Source organism: Pelmatolapia mariae, linkage group LG7 (assembly GCF_036321145.2).
Source record: "Pelmatolapia mariae isolate MD_Pm_ZW linkage group LG7, Pm_UMD_F_2, whole genome shotgun sequence".
Classification (NCBI taxonomy): Eukaryota; Metazoa; Chordata; class Actinopteri; order Cichliformes; family Cichlidae; genus Pelmatolapia; species Pelmatolapia mariae.
The window spans coordinates 8,992,501-9,013,844 of record NC_086233.1 but is presented as its reverse complement, the minus strand read 5'-3'; the positions used below and the strand labels follow the sequence as shown (position 1 = coordinate 9,013,844).

The 21,344-nt window shown below is 38.7% G+C and overlaps 1 protein-coding gene across 6 annotated transcripts in view; it reads left to right on the top strand.

Moving 5' to 3' along the window:
• LOC134630466 (ras-specific guanine nucleotide-releasing factor RalGPS1-like) overlaps window positions 1-21,344 on the top strand; it is a 99,192-nt gene that overhangs the window by 76,476 nt on the left and 1,372 nt on the right. For all 6 annotated transcript variants that reach the window (XM_063477753.1, XM_063477754.1, XM_063477758.1 and 3 more), the window contains 9 exons: window positions 5,056-5,182; window positions 6,695-6,846; window positions 6,955-7,003; window positions 7,485-7,565; window positions 7,995-8,100; window positions 8,240-8,332; window positions 11,167-11,272; window positions 11,382-11,473; window positions 15,346-21,344. The exon at window positions 15,346-21,344 is cut by the window's right edge and continues 1,372 nt beyond it. In XM_063477753.1, coding sequence (XP_063333823.1) covers window positions 5,056-5,182; window positions 6,695-6,846; window positions 6,955-7,003; window positions 7,485-7,565; window positions 7,995-8,100; window positions 8,240-8,332; window positions 11,167-11,272; window positions 11,382-11,473; window positions 15,346-15,375 — 836 coding nt within the window. In that variant the 3' untranslated portion in view covers window positions 15,376-21,344. The remainder of the gene's footprint in view (window positions 1-5,055; window positions 5,183-6,694; window positions 6,847-6,954; window positions 7,004-7,484; window positions 7,566-7,994; window positions 8,101-8,239; window positions 8,333-11,166; window positions 11,273-11,381; window positions 11,474-15,345) is intronic.

The following is a 21,344-nucleotide window of genomic DNA, read 5'->3' as shown; positions in this document are numbered from 1 at the left end:
ATGGCCCTCTTCCTATTGAAAAAACAAAAGTTGTATCCAAGATGGCCGACTTCTAAATGGCCACCATGGTCACCACCCATCTTGAGGAGTTTGCCCCCTCACATATACTAATGTGCCACAAACAGGACTTTAATATCACCAACCATTCCCATGTTATTACGGTGTATCCATATAAATGGCCCACCCTGTACTAATTTGTTTAGCTAGCTAGCTTGATTGAAATAGAAACAAACAAACAAACAATAAAACACACACAAATGTAATGAAATTCAGTTATTAAACATAAACTAAATTGCCAAACACACATATGAATTTGAGTGGCATCCCATATGGTATGTGGCCGACACCATATTAAAGCATACATAGCCTTTAATATGGTGTCGTCCCACTGTTTGCAGCAATAACAACAGCTTCAACTCTTGTGGGAATGCTTTTCATAAGGTTTAGGAATGTCTTTATAGACTTTTTTTATGATTCTTCTGGAAGTGCAGGTCAGACAATGCTGTTGAATGAGAAGTCCTGGATTTATATCATCCCAAAGGTGTTCTATCAGATTAAAGGAAAGACTCCAATCCAGTTTTTCCACACCAAACTCACTCATATTCATCTTGATGGACCTTCTGCAGTGGTGCACAGTCATGTTGAAATAGTAAGACACCACCATCCAACCTGTTTCCACAAAGTTGGAAGAATGAAATGATCCAAAATGTCTTGGTATGGCAAAACATTAAGAGTTCTTTCACTGGAACTAAGGGGTCGAGCCCAACAGCTGAAATGCAGCCGCACACCATAATCCGCCCTTCACCAAACTTTACACATGGCACAAGTACAGTTCTCCTGGTAACCACTAAAACAAAACTCATCAGTCAAATTGCCGGACAGATACGCCTACCTCCTGGAGAGTGTTGTTCACTTAATTGGCTGTTGTGAAGGGTTTCTCTTCACCATGGTAATGATTCTGTGATCATCCACCACTATTTTCTTCTGTCTGCTATTCCTAATGTAGCAATTTCTTGGATGTTCTCCTCACCCCCAACCCTCAACAGAAAAACATTTGCAGCTCAAGGATGGCTTGTTTCACCTGCATGGAGACCTCGTGTGACCGCATGTTGTCTTTTCTCAAAATGTAAATGATCCCCCTTATTGTTTTCATTGAATGGGAAACAGGTATTTTATATACTTTAAGTATTTCACGCATTTCATCCACGGTCCGTTTAGAATTACCAATTAACCTAACATCTCTCTTTGGACAAATTTGTGTGTATAGGCGTTTTTCTTTCAAGGCGGCTCCATAGTGTAGTAGTTTACATGTCTACTTAACAAGTAAAAGATCTTTGTTTGATCCCTAGCAAAGACACATATACTTTTGGAGTTGCGTCAGAAAGGGTATCTAATGTAAACAATCTGCCAACTTAAAGATGCAAAGTTATCTGCTTTGGAGCAATGTGTTTTAATTTAAAAAAATGCTTTGATGAGGCAAAACATTCTAATCAGCCTCATATAAAGTGAATAGCACTAATTATTTTGTGACGGAGTCAAAAGCATGAGAAACTTTTTATTTATCAGGAACCATGCACAGCATCTCATATGCAAAAACGTACTTTGTATCAGATTTAACTACTAGTTCGTTTTAATTTGCAAATTCTGGGCAGGTGAATATAATGAAAATAAATCTCCAAGTAAGCATGTTGGATGTAAGAGAAATGGTGTAAAGCTCATGTGGCAATTTTTTTGGTATCCAAGACTCACTGGTACTTCTATAGTGCTTTTTTACTCTAGTTGAGCCTTCATTGAAGCGTAAGCATTTCATTCTCACGACAACATTCTCAGAAACACTCCCACTCCAATTAATATATGGGGCATCTCAGGGCTCAGTATCTTTCCCAAAGATACTTTGACATGTAGACTGGAGGAGCTGGGGACTGAGGCATCTGGGCATTCTCCTGAACCACAATGCTCTGCTCTCATCCAGCTGGCTAAGTAGATAAGAGCAACTAGTACATGCAATTTAATTGTGCAGTGCTAGTGCAACATAGCAGCAACCTTTTTGTTAAAGCAGTTTTAGATTAGGAACCAGTGGAATAGATGTTGTAGACATCCAGATTTTGGAGGGGTGGTTTCAGTTTCAAAAAAAAAAAAACTAATGTAGAGGTGAACACAATGTTTTGGCTAACTAAGGGATTACCTGATTTACTGTCAGCAGGCTGTCTCATACTGTAAGTGCATGATAGCAGCTAATGGTACTCTTGTTGCTTTGATGAAGATTTGCAGTTACATAACATGGCAGAAAAGGGGTGTGTCCACTGTCTTGTTGGCTCAGTCAGTATAAACAAGTCTCATGCACTTCACACAATGCCAAACAGAAGAATTCGGTTTGCTCACTCTCTCGGTGTAAGACTGAGAAAATGTGGTGGACTGAACTGATCACTTTCACCATCACTGTGTCTGACAAGGTGAAACCGTTCTAATGTTGCTGCTCTGTGTGACGTTAGCACCCTTACAATTTTCCATTCTCATTTTAATAATTGTCCTTGTAAGCCTGTGACTGAACTCTTCGTGGCAGAGACTCCTCACTGTGGTTAATTTCATCCAAACTGTTTTGTAATGTCTGAGCAGCAGATCAAAAAGCTAAATAAGCCTGCATGTGTGCTTGCCACACAATCACTGGGAATGACTGTTCAAAGAACTGTTGTAAGGTAATAGCAGAATTTTACTGCTGCGGACAACCTGCCAGGCCTGCTTTGTCTGAATTGCTTCTCCCGTTGGCTGTCTGAGAAAAACTAAAGGACTGGTTTTAATTTAAATTATAATCTTTTCATCACACAAAACTAATATCTTTTAATCTTTACAGCATACAGACAGAGTATAAGCAGCATGTATTAACTTCAGTAACAACAAGAAGAGGCAGTCCTCCAGCAACAGAACCCTTGTCTCAACATCATGGAGTTACTCTGAGATTACGAAAACAGGCAAAAAGCACTAAAACAATGTGTTTGCTAAGTACCTTCAAAACTGCTTATATCAAGAAACAATGGTATTTAAAGACAAAAGCAGCAAACAAGAGTAGATTTGATTTTTGTGTGTTTTTGTGCTTCTCAATATTGTAAAAGTCATTTTAGTTTGAGTCACTCTCAATCTAATTTGATCTAAAAGTGAGCTAAACCAGCTAACCTGTCTCATAATAACCTAAAAACAGATCCAACATTTGCTAGCGCATTCTGAAAATGCACTTTTCAGCACAGTGTGTCTCAGTTTTTCTTTTTTTTCCTCCACATCATTCTACTCTTATTATGAAGAAATGCTGCAGTCATATATTAAAGACTCTTGTCAGCATATCATTTTGGCTTAACTGTTGTTCTTTGGTGAGGTATGGGATGCAATGGGTAATGTTTTATTTCTTAAAAAAGGCTGAAAAACACACAGTGATTCCCACCTCTTGCTGATGAAACTAACCACCAATAAAATCACTCTCACTTAGAATAGTTACAATCATGTGGTAAATTAAAGAAAATACTTTTGGCAATTAAAGAAATGAAAATTTGAGTTTTCATTAGACTTATTTTGCTGAGTGTGAACGTTTCCAGAGCAAGCAACAATAATCCAAACCAGCAGGAGCTTTTGTCAGCTAATAATTAAGCCATATTAAGAACATTCTTTCCCGGAAAGATCACTTTATTCCCAGTTTCGGGAAAAGAAACTGTCTTAATGTGTGTTGTATTCCTTCAATTTACCTTTACTGCACTTCAATACTGATTGCTAATAGAGCTCTAAATCTATTCCTCCTGCTGGTAGAACGATTCTGATTTCAACAAATTCCACATTACATCATGACTGGGAATGCATCTGCTTTCCCAACAACCCCACCAATAGGCACAATCATATACAGCTGCTTGTATGTCTTTTGTTCAGCTCTATATGCTCCATATGAGATCAAAAGATCCTGCTATACTAAAAAATCTTTAAAAAAAAAATAACTTCATGCAAATCTAAAGTGTTCAAAGCTGAGCATGCTGAACACAGACTAGCCTTATGGGTCCCAAATGGTCAAAATGACTGGCCCCCAGTGGGTTTCCAGTGAGAGGGAACGCACAGTGACTCAGAGGTTCCACTGGCACAGAAAGCACATAGGAACAGTGGATCAATTCACTAGTCCATCAGCAGTGCTGCCAGAAGACCAAACTGTGACTGCACTGATGATAAATCTATGTAGGCACTTACATGGGATGACTGCACTGATTAATTATGTTAATAAAGGCTTTTATGTGGTCAGTTTGCACCTTACCAGTGCCCTCTAGTGGCTGTGGTGTTGAGTTGTTTTTGTAATACACCCTGAGGTCTCAGAGTGTGGCCAGCAGGCCAGTGGAAGCCCTTGGTACCTTTTTATGTGCATTTATAAGGAATGCACTCTTACTTCTAAGCCCTTTGAAATGAGAATAAGCATATGCATGTATGTGTTTCATTTGTAGTATCCCATTAAATGTAAACCATTTTTAAATTCAAGTCTGAAAAGATTTGTGATCGGCCAGAGGACCTCTGTCATAAACTATATTTTATTTTAGTGAATTCGTTTCACACACTAATTGAATTACAATATGATTATGGGTTTTGTTGATTTTTGGCCAGTGATTTCACAAAATCCTGCTTTAATGCTCCATAAGCCTTAATTCTCTGCATTGGTAATAATTTATCTAGTTTCTAATATCAGAAGTGTTCTTTGTACCTTAATATATTATTTAAGGTCTCACACAGACTAGTAACCAATAAGCGGCACATAACCTGAAAGTCTCAATACCAGGCAAATAAAGGACTCGTACTGCTGCTTTTGTTTGCTACTTTGAAGATGTGAAAGAAAGAAACTCAGATATACAGTAACCAATTTATCATGAACATTTTTTTTGCGCTGTCAGAAGAAAATCGTGAAATAATAAATGTGAATGGGATTAAATAAGACACATGAGTTTCAAGTAACAAAAGTAGCCTACTATAAGTCAATTTAAAAGAGTTGCACATAAGTAAATTGCACATAAGTACTATTAATGACCTTTTATGTTTCAGGTCTGTGTGAGGTATCAGCCTCTATGAGGTATAACCGACGACCTACTTGCCCTGATGCGTCTGTGGGGGTTCATATTCCCACCCCTCCTCCCTCTCACCACAGGAAGAGTCACAGTCTGGGAAACAAGTAAGCAGAACAAGCTATTACCAATTTTAATAGTAGTAATAATATTAAAACAATATTATTAAAATAATTCATCCTCATGGCATGTTCTTGTTTAACATTTTGGAGCACAAGCCTTTATTAGGGAATTAAACAGACTTCACTGAAAGCAACACAGAAAAATACAGTGTACTGAATACAAATAATATGAGTGCTCATAGAAGGACAAACTAATGCTTTTTTAAAAGCAGTAAAATCCAAATCATTCTTGGCCTATAATGTATAAATCCAAAATGTTTCCAAAAAGCTTTCATTGACTGTCACCTCTTGGTATGGAAACGAATGGTTTGAAAAGGAATGGTTGTAATATGGACAGTGCACTGTTATGGGGGTGTAGGTAGTCCCATAGTCCAATTCATGGTCTGCAGTGTACAATGATTGATCCATGGTTGCCCATTGTTTCTGTATCTGTATTCTCCAGTTGTTTGATCGTTTTGTACACATCAGTATTGTCCTCAACAAAAGCAGAGTAATGAGTTACAAACAAATCTGACTTGAAAAAAAAATCTGTGTAATATAATAACTCTGTAAGGTTGTCATTGCCTAACTGGTGTTTGGAATTCCCATGCTGCTCTTTCCATGTGAAGGGGTGACAAACAAAGGAGAGTTACCCAACAGGAAGCCATTAAGGCCATTAAATAACCTGCCTTAAATGAAGACTTACTGTCTTTCTATAAACTGTTTACACCATTTGAGATGCATTCATGTTATTTGTAATTAGTAGTATGGTGTGTTGGTTATGGAATTTTGGTTTATATTTGACAAATATCATAGACTTTACATGCATTCAAAATATTATTTAAAAATAGAGGACTTTGGAGTTGTTTGTTGTTTAATCCCACTAATGTAATGTTGGCCATTTCCAACAGAGCACAATAAAATGGTAGAAAGATGGGAACAAAATAAAGAAAACACATGCAACATGTTAGGCACACTTGTCGAACTCCAGGCCTTGAGGACCGGTGTCCTGCAGGTTTTAGATGTGTCCTTGATCCAACACAGCTGATTTAAATGGTTAAATTACCTCCTCAAGATTTCTTGAAGTTTTCCAGAGGCCTGGTAATGAACTAATCATTTGATTCAGGTGTGTTGACCCAGGGTGATATCTAAAACCTGCAGGACACCAGCCATTGAGGCCTGGAGTTCGACACCCCTGTGTTAAAGCATAATACTGGTACTTGTTGCAGCTGCTAATTCAGACAGAGTTCATCTCATTGAAAGACGTGGCAATGAATTCTTGTCCAGAAAATAATATTGTCTTTTATTCTTGTTCTATAATTGCAAAGTTATAGAACAAGAATAGAACAAGCAGAAAAAAGGATAGTAGGTTTAAAGTGAACTTCAAGGCCATGAAATGCTTCTGTTACCTACAATCAATGTTCAGGATTTCTATACCTGAGCCATGACATGACACATAAAATGTACGACCAGCTTCTCTGTTTCACTGATTGTCTGATGGTTGATCTCTGTCCACAGCGTGATGTGTCAGTATGGCATGTCAGAAAGCAGGAGTGCCACATTTCCTATAGAGAAAACACGACACCTGCTGGATGACAGCTTCTTAGAATCGCAGAGCCCAGTCAGAAATGATCCGCACAGTACATCTGTGTCCAATGGCCTGTCATTAGGTATGTGTGCTCAATAGATGTGTGATGAAAATATTCCCAAGTATTCAATTTATTAGCAAATCCAAATCTTTAGACTTTTACATTTGTTTTTCTTTTTTCCCATGATAGGCAGTAGTGAAAGTTCGTTTTGGGAGGAGCTATCACCTGCAGTGGAGAGGTGAGAGACAATTATAATTGTAACAATTTTGAAATAAGAATTTTTTTAAATGACAGTTTTTTTTCCCCACAAATTTTCACGTTAACGGGAAAAAAGAACTTTGTTTTAGAACCACTAATAGGTTGTAGTACAATGAGATGAAAAGACTATTATCAACAGTATTTTGGTCAGTCTCTTTAGAATTTATCACCCCGCTGCCCTTATACTGAAGCTATGATAAATTCATTTTAAAATTTTCAATGAGGCTTAAAGTTATTAGAACAGCAGTTCTCTATAGTTAACAGGTATTTCAGAAAGAGAAAATGCAATTTTGCAAATGAGGTAGATTATTTTCTGTGTAGAGGCTGGGAGTGGACAATATGACATGTTTAGTCATATATTACTGTAAAGTGTTGACTTTGGTTTACACTTTGGGTTCGATGATGTTGAGCACTGACCTATCCAACCACGAAGGCTGACTATGATAATTTATGACAAACAGGGGCCGCATGTATGCAACACTGGGCCCGAACTGGAGGGTCCCTCTTCGCAACTCTCCCCGGAGCCGAAGCTATGTTTACAGGTACAGTGAATCAACAAAGTAAGAAATCAGTATTACAGTCTTAAAAGAGAATGAAGTCATTATTTGTGTTTGACACACTCTAATGTTTGATGTTTTAACTCCCTTCATTTCCTGACTGCTTGGATGTTAGAATGATGTTGCTTTGCTTTCCACTTAATTAAAAAGAGCTTTTCTAGTTATAGAAACACTGACTGTATTTTGTGATATGGTCATTGTTTAAGTCTCTAAAGTATCCGTTTACCAAATTAAGTAGGAAAACACCACACAGTGACCTTCATGGTTTGCCAGCAGCTATTTTTAGAAACAATTATGGATGTTCCTTTTGTTTAAAGAGTCTCTTAAAGGTAGCTTTAACTGCACTCACTGAGCTCTGAATACTGTTTTAGTTGCTTACAGTGTTAAATGTTCTTTACTACCCAACATCCTTAGCTACTCTGCTACCAACTCCTGCTATGGATGCAGTGAAGCTGGTAGTGTGACCATTGAAGGACCACTGCGAAGGAAAACACTGCTGAAGGAGGGACGAAAGCCCAAGGTATGGTGAACTTTCATTGTTGTTTGAGTTAGTTATTTTGCATTCAGTCTAGTACTGAATATCAGCAACTTAAAAAAAAAAAAAACTGTGAGCTGACAGTGAGCTGTTTTCAGGCTCTCTATATATTTCTATCTAACAGTTGTCCTCGTGGACCAGATTTTGGATCATTTTGTCTGGATCAACACTGACGTTCTATGGAGCGAAAGCACTGAGGGACTCTGAGAGGAAGCATGTAAGTGTGATGCCTTGGAAACATGAGTCTACACCTAAAGTCATGTGAAAAAGAAAATACCCCCTCTTCCAGTTGTAAGGTTTTATGTATGAGCACATAATTACAAAAAAGTCTGTTCTTTACTGTGTTTAAACTTTATTTAAATAAAAGCTCAGATGAAAAACAAAACGAGACAAATGAAAAATGAAGGAGTGTGTGAAAAACTAAATACACCTAATTAGGGCTGCAATTAGCAATTCCTAGTTATTGAGTATTCTGTTGATTAATCAAGTAATTGGATAAGAAATGCTTTTGTCTTATTAATGAAGACTAATAAATATTCAAAATAGAAAAAACACAGGTCTGAACTGCTCATTGGTTTGCATTTCAGAAATTGCAAGGTTTTAAGTTTAACTGCATACAACATCTGTCAAAAAGTGTTTTGTATTTACCCATATAAAATTTTATGTTTTTAAAGAAAACATTTTCTTAAATGCATAACTAAATAAATAATCTCAAGTACAGTCAAAGCTCAAAGTAAAATAAAATAAGGCATAAAATAAAATTGCCTATACTCTGCTTTTATGGAACGCTTTCTTAGGGCCCCAATATATCTTTTTGTCATTTTAGTTGGCTTTTGGGACAAAAGCAGGTAGTGTGACAATGATAAAATAATAATAAAAGCATTAGGAATTATTTGACATTAACCTTGTCCTTAATTTGGTTGTACTAGATCATGGCAAGAGAAACAAACACGAAACTCTTTAGAACAGAGGCTCCAAATTTGATCTTATTACAGAAAATATATTATTATTGTTATTATAATTATTAGTGTGACTACTAGACGTTGGCGGCCCTTTTGTTTGGCTCTCTGTTAGTGTTCCATTGTGTGTTTTTCTTTCCGGGTATGCTTTCAGTGCATTGGCAGTGTGTTTGGTATCATTGTCATGATCTTCACAATTAGATGCACTATTTTTATTTCTTAAGAACTTGACTTTCAGACACTGTTCATGTGGTGTAGGGTTTTTTGGGTTTTTTTTATAACTGTCACTTCTTCATTTGTACTTCACATGTCTGGAAATACACACTGCATTGAGCTGACAAATGCCAAGTTTTCAGTAACAGCTCTTTGAAAAGCAACTTGTTGAAGAAAAAGTATGCTTCTATGCCTGTCAAACTGTGTTATTTGTGGCACTTTAGTAGATTCAGCTAACACAATGTGATCAAATGATGTGTTTTTGTGACAGCCATCTAGTAACAAAATAACAAAGTTTTTATGTTCGAACGATTGTGTAAGTGGGTTATTAAACAAAAAAATCATTCCACTGAAAATGGTCAGGTAGTAAGGACTGGTCTTTAAATGAGTGAAAAAGCAGCCAATGTCTAACGAAAAATCTTGAAATGCCTTCAGAAACCCTGGAGAACTGTTGCTCAAGACCACTTTTAAAAAATACAAGGAAGTCTGGCTCCCTGGGGCGCTGTGTAAAATGTCATCAGAAACAGAATGTGATTATTTTCCAAACTCATTAACTCATCTTTTATTCAGAACAGAGCATAGGAAACATATCAAATATTTAAATTTAGAAAATAATGTTATAAAGAGTTTGCGCAAACCAAGTTTATTGTAATTTTTTATTAATTTTCAATATCTGCAGCGGTGAATAGGGAAATTTTTGTGACTACTGGATGTAATAATTTCAGATTTCTACAGTCATATGATGTGAAAATGATCACAGATGTACCTGAGGACTTATTTTATGACTATATTGTGGTGTTTGCAGAAAATTATTTGTGTTCCAATTTTTATATATTTTTGATATCTGCTCATGCGGGAGTGAATGGGATAATATAATGATTTAAAAAGCTAAAAATTTAAAATGCTCCCGCCATAAACCTTGAAAATCTTCATAGCTCCACTTGAAGATAGCTTGAACAAGAATATAGAGTTAATAAAAAAAATTTGCTGGTTATATTCAGCTTGGTTATATTCTTAGATATACTCCATTGTACAGCAGGACCTTGAGGCAAATTTGCTGGGATGTCCATTCCTGGAAAGATTGACAAATGTCTGAAGTGTTTTCCACTTTGTTGCTTTAGAATTATGGGCTTTAAATTGTTTGGAAATGTGCTTATTACACTTCCTAGATTAATTGCTGATGTCTTTCCTAGTCTTTTATAGAGGTAGTCACAGTTAATTAAGTCCATTTGATTACCAGCAGAAGACTGCTACTTACCCTCTTAATTCCTATGAAAGCAGATAAGGCTTTCCGTTACAAATTTGCACAGTGGTGCCTCTTTATTCTATTATGTTTTCTTTCCTGTTCATAGAAGAAATGAATGAATTGGTCATCATGCATCAAATGCTGAAAATGGGAAGTTTATTTTTCCTAAAGCCTCTCCTTATTTTGAACAACACATTTGAAAAATGATGGAAAGGAACGTGTTGAATCCGTGTCGCAAAACTCTCAAAGTTAGAACTCATCTCTCCACATCACATTTTTGTCTTTTTCTAGTCTAGAACACACTAAGCTTGTGCTCTGCTAACCAAATGGTTAGTATTGGACAACTGGTCAAAATTTCTTGTGGCAAGCTTTAGTGAACAGTGATGAGTAGCTAACCACAACTGTCCAAGATATGGCAGGGTATTTGGAAACTACACACTACACTACTACACATAAAGATCTGCTGCTAATGTCTTGACACTTTCAGAGAAACTATGTCCACATTTTGGCTTTAAGTGTATATTGCACAGCCACATAAAGTTGTATTTAAGGTGAAGGTTTTCCCCTGATAAGTGCAGAATTGTACAGTGAGGGCAAGTGGATAATTCATTTTGTGCTCTGTGTTTGCCACAGTACAAGTCAAGGCCTTGTAAAAAAGTTTGTGTGACTGGCTGGATGGTGGTACTGCCAGATGACCCAGCCCGACCCAACATCTTCCAGCTCAGTGACCCAGAAAAAGGTCAGCCTCCCACCATCAGCAGAGCTTGCCTATTTTTTTGGTCTTTTTTGCCTTTATTCATGTGAGTATTTTAGATACTCACATGAAGACCATTTATGTCACTTTACAGGCAATGTTTACAAGTTCCAGACAGGGTCCAGGTTTTCAGCAATCATCTGGCACAAAAACCTAGAGGAGGCTTGTAGAAAAAGTAGACCTCAGGTAAGCTAAGCACACACAACATATCGTTTGGCTCGCTCGTCTGGTTTGGTCAGATTAAACGGTCCTTTTTCATTAAAACATGATTTAAACAAATTTTATTTTATTAAAGCAGTATTCCTTCTTGTGTTGGATTTGCAGCACTGGTTGAGCTCAACTAGGTCCTGTTGATTTTTGAGGAGTAGCAGCTTTACTCTGAACCACTCTTAAATGACTGAACTCCTCATCCTGTCTCTAAGAGAGAGGCCAGTCAACCTTTAGAGAAGGTTTGCTTAAACCACTAGCATCTGCTAGCTTATTCTTTCAGTCACTACCTAAAACTCATGACCATAGGTGAAGGTAGGGACGTAATAAATAAATAAAACTACAGCTTTGCTAGGGATCAATCAGCTGATTTCAGTTCGTGTGTCAGAGGAGAAAAATAGTGGCGCAGTCTCCATCGTGGATATGGACATTACTTTTATTTTTATTGCACAAAAGCATGAAAGCGTGATGGTAAAGTGGAGACTTTTCAAGGACAGAAACAACTGCATTATACTGTTAACACAACTTTGGAACTTTGCAAGCACCTGCAAAGGAAGTATGCTAACACTAAGCTAGCCAAAAATCTAGAGTGATATTAAAGCTGAGTAAATGCTCACTCCAGCCCAGCACCATGATAAAGTGAGCTGCTGCTGAACTTCAACAGGTAACAAACTGATGAGCAGTCAGGCTGCAGCCTCTGTTTCTACCGGTTCAAGTTTCTAAAGTAGAATCACTGTGGCAATTGCTTTAAAGCAGGAGTGTCAAACTCCAGTCCTGGATGGCCAGCATCCTGCTTGCTTTTGAGATATCCCTGCCCTACCTGCTGCTGATTACCTGGATCAGGTGCGCTTTGCTAATAAGAAGCTACAAGGGCAGGTTAGTTGGAAAACAAGCAGCACAGCAGCCCTCGAGGTCTGGAGTTCAACACCTGTGCTTTAAAGTCTCTTTGTGCTGGTTTCCATCTCTGATTTGTCCTGGTGTGTGGGGGCTGTAGCCTGTAGGTTTATATTGTTAAATAGTAATTATGAGACTGTGTGTTTCAGATCATTTTACAGAGTAAAATGAAAGTAACATAACAAGTACAGGGTGGGTCATTTATATGGATACACTGTAATAAAATGGGAATGGTTGGTGATATTAAAGTCCTGTTTGTGGCACATTAGTATAAGTGAGGGGGCAAACTCCTCAAGATGGGTGGTGACCATGGTGACCATTTAGAAGTCAGCCATCTTGGATACAACTTTTGTTTTTTCAATAGGAAGAGGACCATGTGACACATCAAACTTATTGGTAATGTCACAAGAAAAACAATGGTGTGCTTGGTTTCAACGTAACTTTATTCTTTCATGAGTTATTTACAAGTTTCTGACCACTTATAAAATGTGTTCAATGTGCTGCCCATTGTGTTGGATTGTCAATGCAACCCTCTTCTCCCACTCTTCACACACTGATAGCAACACCGCAGGAGAAATGCCAGCACAGGCATCCAGTATCCATAGTTTCAGGTGCTGCACATCTCGTATCTTCACACCATAGACAATTGCCTTCAGATGACCCCAAAGATAAAAGTCTAAGGGGGTCAGATCGGGAGACCTTGGGGGCTATTCAACTGGCCCACGACGACCAATCCACTTTCCAGGAAACTGTTCATCTAGGAATGCTCGGACCTGGCACCCATAATGTGGTGGTGCACCATCTTGCTGGAAAAACTCAGGGAACGTGCCAGCTTCAGTGCATAAAGAGGGAAACACATCATCATGTAGCAATTTCAAATATCCAGTGGCCTTGAGGTTTCCATTGATGAAGAATGGACCCACTATCGTTGTACACCATATACCACACCAAACCATCACTTTTGTTGTTCCAACAGTCTTGGAGGGATCCATCCAATGTGGGTTAGTGTCAGACCAATAGCGGTGGTTGTGTTTGTTAACTTCACCATTCACATAAAAGTTTGCCTCATCACTGAACAAAATCTTCTGCGTGAACTGAGGGTCCTGTTCCAATTTTTTGTTTTGCCCATTCTGCAAATTCTGTGCGCCGATCTGGGTCATCCTCGTTGAGATGCTGCAGTAGCTGGAGTTTGTAAGGGTGCCATTTGTGAGTAGCTAATATCCGCCGAAGGGATGTTCGACTAATGCCACTCTCCAGTGACATGCGGCGAGTGCTACGCTGTGGACTCTTGCTGAATGAAGCTAGGACAGCCACTGATGTTCCTTCATTAGTGACAGTTTTCTTGCGTCCACATTTTGGCAAATCCAACACTGAACCAGTTTCACGAAACTTAGCAAACAGTTTGCTAACTGGAGCATGGGAGATGGGTGGTCTCGTAGGGTGTCTTGCATTGAAATCTGCTGCAATGACCCGGTTACTGCGTTCACCAGATATCAACACAATTTCGATCCGCTCCTCACGTGTTAACCTCGTCGACATGTCAATGGCTGTGAACAAAGAGAAACTTGTAAATAACTCATGAAAGAATAAAGTTACGTTGAAACCAAGCACACCATTGTTTTTCTTGTGACATTACCAATAAGTTTGATGTGTCACATGGTCCTCTTCCTATTGAAGAAACAAAAGTTGTATCCAAGATGGCTGACTTCTAAATGGCCACCATGGTCACCACCCATCTTGAGGAGTTTGCCCCCTCACATATACTAATGTGCCACAAACAGGACTTTAATATCACCAACCATTCCCATTTTATTACGGTGTATCCATATAAATGGCCCACCCTGTAGTATAACCAAAGTCTTTCTTCTGGGTGTAATTAAGTAACTTACTGTATTAATTTTAAGAAAAATTGTTCTGTGTAATATGTGCAATGATTACTTTTTGAGTAATGACCCCAACACTGATCACAACAAAGAGAAGAAATGCCTCCAACATGCACAAACATTTGACCATGCAGCATGTAATTAATTTGCATGAATCAAAGTGGAGCCAAAGAGAATCGATAAGTGATATCAATAATGTAATTGGAATTGCTAAATTCTTATCAATTCCTAGTCATCATTCTCTTTGCCACAACGGACTGGTACAGGATCTGCCTCACTGACGTCACAGTCCCAATCTGTTTGTCAATCTTCTGCTCCCCTCTCCCCTCACTCATGAACAACATCTCAAAGACTCCTCCACTTGGGGCAGCAGCTTGTCCCTAATGAGTACTGTGCACTCCGCCCTTTTCCAGCTGAGGACCATGGCCTCATTCCTCATTCTTAATCTTTTATAGAATCATCAGACAGATGATGTTGTTTTGTGTTTAGTGAATCAAAAAAAAGGAACTGAAACAGCTATACAAATAGGAATGTGGTGTTTGTTAGTTTCAAAGTGTAAGCAAAAAACACACGTTTGCACATATAGATGCACAGAAATGTTTGTATTCAGTCCTTTAGCTGGTCACCTTCAGCACTTCTGGTCTTCAGCCTGTCAGTTACTGTGCATTCCTAGTTTTGCCAAATTATCACAAAAAATCCTTTTTAGAGTTTAGAGTTGCTATGAAAAGAATGTAAATTCCATGCTACAATTCAATTCAAGTTAGTTAACGTCAGTGCTAGCAACTTTCACAAGTTAGTTGTCAGCCATTAGGATTATCAAGGACTCAGAAAATAGCGTCATATAAGAAATTTTGGCTATTTGTGTGAACCGCATTGTAGAGATGGATGTTCCTTACTGTTGACAGTTGAAAGTGACCAATCACAGGAGAAGACACTAAACATTAAAGGACTGTCTGGGTACACAGTCTAGAAATTCTTCACCATATACCACATTCCCTCTTATTCAACCTACTAGTTGCTTGTTGTAATTTTTTCCATCACTTGTGCTGAATATCTGCTCTGTTCTCTCAACAGATACCTGCAAACCTTATGTCATTTGAATGAGAGCAGCCTTTATTGAGCAGGATATTATCGTGCCAAACTGTTGTTTGAGAATTACAGACTGAATAAGGAATTTGATAATGCTGACATCAGCATTAGAGTCAAGAAGCATATGACACTGTCGAAGAAGCTCTGTGATGCTGGATGTGTGACTGTCGTGCCAGTGCACCTGCTTTGATCTTCTCCAGAACAAGTCTTATATGATCTCTATAAAAATCCAATCAATGGAAGACTTTTGTGGGGTTGGATTCGTTCCCTAAGTTTCCATGTTCTCTGTTATTTGTTACGCTGCTATAATGTGTGCATGAACACGTTGGTTTTTGGCCCATGTTGGGCTTATAATTGGGTGAAAAGATGCATCAGTGTATAAATGTGGATGACAGTGTTAGATGACTGTTAGATTTAGTTTACTCTGAATGTCATCGTCATAAGGAAGTGGAAGGTGGGAAGTGCACATCCCCACTCATAAACTTTTATTCACCAGAAAAAGTGTGACATCATCTCAAGGCCTCGTTATTTTAATGAAGGATCAGTACTGTAGCAAAAAAGACAGAAGCTGAGTCTTCATTACCTTCAGCCCTGTGACTTACAGTTTGACTGAATCTAATCCAGAATAGAAGATTTGTACATACAAACGCAGGAATTAACCTTAAAGGTTGTTTTATGATTAAGATGCGATGCTCTTGTGGGGATGAAGCCCTGGATCTGTGTTTACCCCTGCTACCTCAGTTGGTAGTCCTTGTGTAAAATGTGCTTGCAAATGTATGTAACAAGATTTACAAACAATTAATATTTTCTACAGAACAAATTAAAAATAGTAAGATACCATGGAAACAATACTGAACAAAGAGGTGATTCCAGTTAATAAGCAGAAGACAGCCAGCTGTTGTCTACACCAGTATGCTGAGGCAGCTAGCTGAGTAAAATTAAAGTGAATTCCAATGAAATACCAAGTTTTCATTAATCAAATGTGTGTAAATACTGTATTTATGTATAAAAAGAGTTTATTTTTGACAATTGGCTATAGAAGGGAAAAGGATATGATGGATTGTTGTTGATTCACCAGCTGCTGTGGGATTCTGCTCTTCAGAGACACTGTTGGTAAGCCCACCGTAAAACTTGGATGGACTCCTGTTCTCCAACTGAAGGACATCAGGATAAAACTCCATTAGCAATGGCATTAATTAATGATCTGCATCAAAATCAAAATATTATGTTGATTTTAAATACTAATTCTGTTTTATTGGATGGGACTTATTTTTTTGTAAGTTTTACCAATAACTGAGTCAGTGATCAGAGGTGGCAAAAGTACAGCCGTGTGACAGTCAGCGAAGCTGGCCAGCTAGCTGGCTGGCTTAAATGGGTTTTCAAGTGAGAAGAACCATTTACTTTACTTAGGTAGATGTACAAATACTTTTTAGTAAAAAATACTCCAGTAAAAGTTAAAGTACTGATTCAACTTCTTTACTCAAGTGAAAAAGTACAGGCTCCTGAAGATATATCCAAAGTAAGAAAAGTAGGTCTTTGAAGGACCTTTCCAACCACGATTGTTTTGTGCAAAGCTAACTGAACCTCTTTCTACAGTGATATAATAACAGTGGTATATGGGAATACCAACTTTTTTGACTTTGGATCCACACCTAAACAGAAAAATTAGTACAGTCAGGAGTTAACTTGAAATTTAGCAGGTGGCGGAACGATAAGATCAGTTGCAGTGACTCAACATGGGGAAAAGAGTTACAACTCAATAATTTCTATTGTAAGCTATAGTAGATTTTCTTTGTGTACATGCTGTTATCAGCTAACCTGTGTTGAGCTGCTTTGAGGTTTATTGCTGTTTGTGGATTTGCACAACTGAATTCAACAACATGTAACCCAAGTTTTCATGAGTTATCTTGGCTTTCCGTCCCTTACACATACAGTATGCTGTTTATATTGTCTTTACTGAGTGAGTTTAAGCATTGTCAGCTTAAATGCAAATTCATCTCTGCTACACTTGCTGTAACCTAACACTGACCATGAACACCACAGCCAGTGTTCCCCTGTGAAAAACAGTGTTTCATCAAAGTACAACAAGCTAACCTGTTTATCCTGCATTAAACTGCCAAGTATTTCAATAACACAAAATTAGTATACCTAGTTTGTTTTGCAGGACATTTCGCAATATGAAAAACATAACTTCATATAATATACAGGTACAATTTAAATTAAAATGAGGACATACATTAGCTTTAAATTCCCAGTTTATCAAATGTCACTGAGTAGTCCTCTTCTTTAAATAAATAAATCCTGTTTAAATCCTGTCTGTCTTACATCTGTGTTCATCTTTGAGTGACGTTTTTGTTCTCCCTGCTAAATACAGCTACTGAGCCATTTGCACACAGACTCACTGTGTAACAAACTGCACACAAACAGTTTGTGTGCAACATCGCATTTTAAATCACCTGCCTGTTGTTTTTTTTGTTTTTTTAAGATATACATTTGGCATACTTTTTTTTTCCTCTTTCATCCCTTTGTATGTGATAAGCAACGATGATTGATATCCCAATAGAATTGTTGATTGATTGCTTGATGTGCGAAGGGGTGTAGTGATGTAAAATAATATCTTACCTCAAATGCGTTACCTCAAAAGTAACAAAGTACGGATATTTGTGTTAAATATTTGTAGAGAGTATAAGTAAAAAGTTGTCAGAAAAATACTCAAGTAGAGTGCAGATACCTGAAAATTATTCTTTAGTGCAATTCTTTCACTTCTGTTAGTAATATGGGAATGAAAGAGTTAAAAGAGTTTACCTTTCTTTATGTCTGCTTAACCAGTGAGCCAAATGAAGTTATGTCAAACTTCTTCATTATCAGTTTATTAAAGTCTCCTGTGGTTATAAGTTCAGCATTATAGTCCATAAAGTGATATGGCAGGTAAAAGACTCCAAGTCAGTTTGCTTGGAAATGTCTCTGACCTTATCCAAGCAACAACACCCTAATCCTAACAAGAAAGCATCATTAGGATTTGGCTAAACTAGATTATATCATGTGCATGCTGCTGTAGCTCAGGAGGTAGAGCAGGTCACCTACTGATCAGAAGGCTGGTGGTTCGATCCACCAACCCTCCTCCAGTCTGCATGTCAAGTATCCTTGGGCTAGAGCAGGGGTGGGCAATCTCAGTCCACGAGGGCCGGTGTCCCTGCAGGTTTTAGATGTGTCCTCGAACCAACACAGCTGATTTAAATGGCTAAATTAGCTCCTCAACGTGTCCTGAAGTTCTCCAGAGGACTGGTAACGAACTAATCATGTGATTCAGGTGTGTTGACCCAAGGTGAGATCTAAAACCCGGCCCTCGTGGACTGAGATTGCCCACCCCTGGGCTAGATACTAACCCCAAGTTGCTCTCCAGTGCATCCATTGGAGTATGCATGTGTGTGAATGTAGTTAGAAAGCACTAAGTATAGAGAAAGTGCTTGTGAGACTGGGTGAATGTGGCATGTTGTATACAGCGCTTTGAGTACTCCAGGACAGTAAAAAAAAAAGTGCTATATAAGAATCAGTTCATTTACCATTTGCATGTGCAACTACATTAGAAGGTGAAATTATTGGTATGACCAGAATGACAACACTAGAAAACAGAGTGAAAAGTCATCATAGAGAGAGAGATCGATCAGCCATGATATATTTTTAAAAAGGGATAACACCTTTTTAAGCCATCTCTTCTAGAAAAAATGAATAATACATAAATAAGAACAGAAGTAATTTAGTAACAAAAAATCCATATGGTATGAAAATCTGAACGCTGGAATCATCCTATTGGCATCCGTTTGTCTCGTGAGACAATGGTGTAGTGCTATGGGTTGGATGTGGACATCCTAGAGTGGCTGTGGAGTCCCAATCTGGAGGGACAGTCTCTTGTACACTGGCTGCAAACAAAGGTGAAGGTGAAAGATGGCGCTGTAGCAGTGTATGAGCTTGCTGTCCTCTTGGGTCTCCTGTCAGCCAGCTTGGTATTTCTGGTGCTCTCTACCCTCTCAACTCCCTCCTTGATAGTACTATAGCTCTTCAGGCCTCTCGATAATCTGCTAGCTTTCCCAGGTAGGTGTAGGTTGATATCTGTGAGCTTCATGTCACATTTGCAGACACCTTTGAAGCGGAGTTTGGATTGGCCGACAGGGTGTGAGTCTTCGCACCGTACATTCAGTGTCAACGTACATTCACCGTACAGATTGTCCTTGGAGATGCGACCCGCGTGTGTAGAACATGGCCCAACCATCTGAGTTGTGTCTAATTGAGCAGTGCAGGAAGACTTACTACTGACTTGCTGTACTACTTTGGTGTTTGGTACTGTGTCCTGCCACTCGATGCACAGAACACATCTAAGACAAAGAAGGTGAAAGGTGTTCAGCCTTCTCTTCTGGTTGGCATATATGGTCCAGTACTCACTGCCGGAGAGTAGTGTGTCAAGTACACAAGCTTGATAGATGATCTGATATCGTGCCTGGTGTTCTCAGTCAGCTCGCCACTGAGCAAAGTCTTGGGGCGTAGACACTCAGAAGGTTAATGGTGCCTGATGATGCTGTAACACAGAGAGTGAGGATTCGCTCTGTTCCACCGGTTTGTGTTTCAATGGCTGCAGTAAGCTAGATTTCCACAGCAAAGTTGAAACCATGCTCTCTGGGGTCATCCTGTGACAGACCCTGGCAGAAGAAGGTCTAATTGGACTCTCTGATTTTCAGCTAAGCATGTCTCCTGTAAGCAAGCCATGTAAGCGTTTAGTCTTGCAGATGCTTGTCAATGATAATAGTTTTGCAAGCATTATTGATCTGCTGGAGATTGTTGGTGAGTCCAGGCCACATGGTCTGCACTTTCCTGCTTGTGAAGAGCTGAAGTTTTCACATTCTTAATTCTATTGGTTTTTCCTAGTGCAACATTACAGCTTCCTTGTCATGGTCAATGACCTCTAAGCCTAACGCACCCAGGGGAGCAGGCAAGCTGTGGCGAGACAATACCTAGCTTGTGGCAGGTGGCAGCTGTCCAGTGAGAAACAATGGTCTCTCCCACCATCGGAAATGGTCCCATGCACTCCTTTCCTATGCCAATCAGACTAAGCTTTTTACTGATAACTGCCACTTCCCCCTTGTTGTGCCATTGTCGCAAGACAACGGTGCCCGGGAGTGTGCTCTCCAGGGCACTATGAGCCTGAGTGGGATATATGGAGACCTTGAGCTGCCTTGACGTCAAGGTCCTTCCCTTGGCATTGCCATTGGCAGGATCAATGGGAAATGTTAGACGAATACAGTTTAGTACCATCAGTTGCTGCCATCAGTTGCTGGAGAGTGACAGTGAATAGACATAGGCAAAACATACTTTCCATGAATTGAATTATACACACCCTGTTTGTATCATCATCAGTTGGGTTTGTTTGTTTTTGGGTGGTTTTTATTTTTAGCCATTTGAAGTTGCTGAATGTTGTTGAATTTTTGTTGCATCTAATTGCCACTTCCTTTGTGGGCATAGCTATCCCCCACCTGCCAAATCTTTAACTCCTAATTTTATAGTGAATAATTTGGCATTTGCTTCGGTTGACACTGACATAGTCACAACTTCAGCTTATTGGAGATACTTCTGTATTCGAGTAACTGTATGCAAAAAATAAAAGAAGGAAATAATACAAAAATGTCATTGATATGGTTTGCGATAATTTGGAAACACTATGAAGCTTAAAATCCATGTTAGTTCTATAGTTTTGTCAGTCCATTTTGATTGGCCCATGAATAGGCAGTACATTGTGTAGACATCAGAATGAATTGTAGCATTTTTTGGCACATGAAGAACAGTCTCCCTGCCCACTTCAATATACAACCTTTCCACTAAAACCAAAGACCTTATATGCTGGTTACATATATTGTAAGGTGGATGTAGCTTCTTGGTCTGATAAAGGCAGTCAGTGCAGACGTGCCTTAAACATGCATTTTTCTAATGGTCAG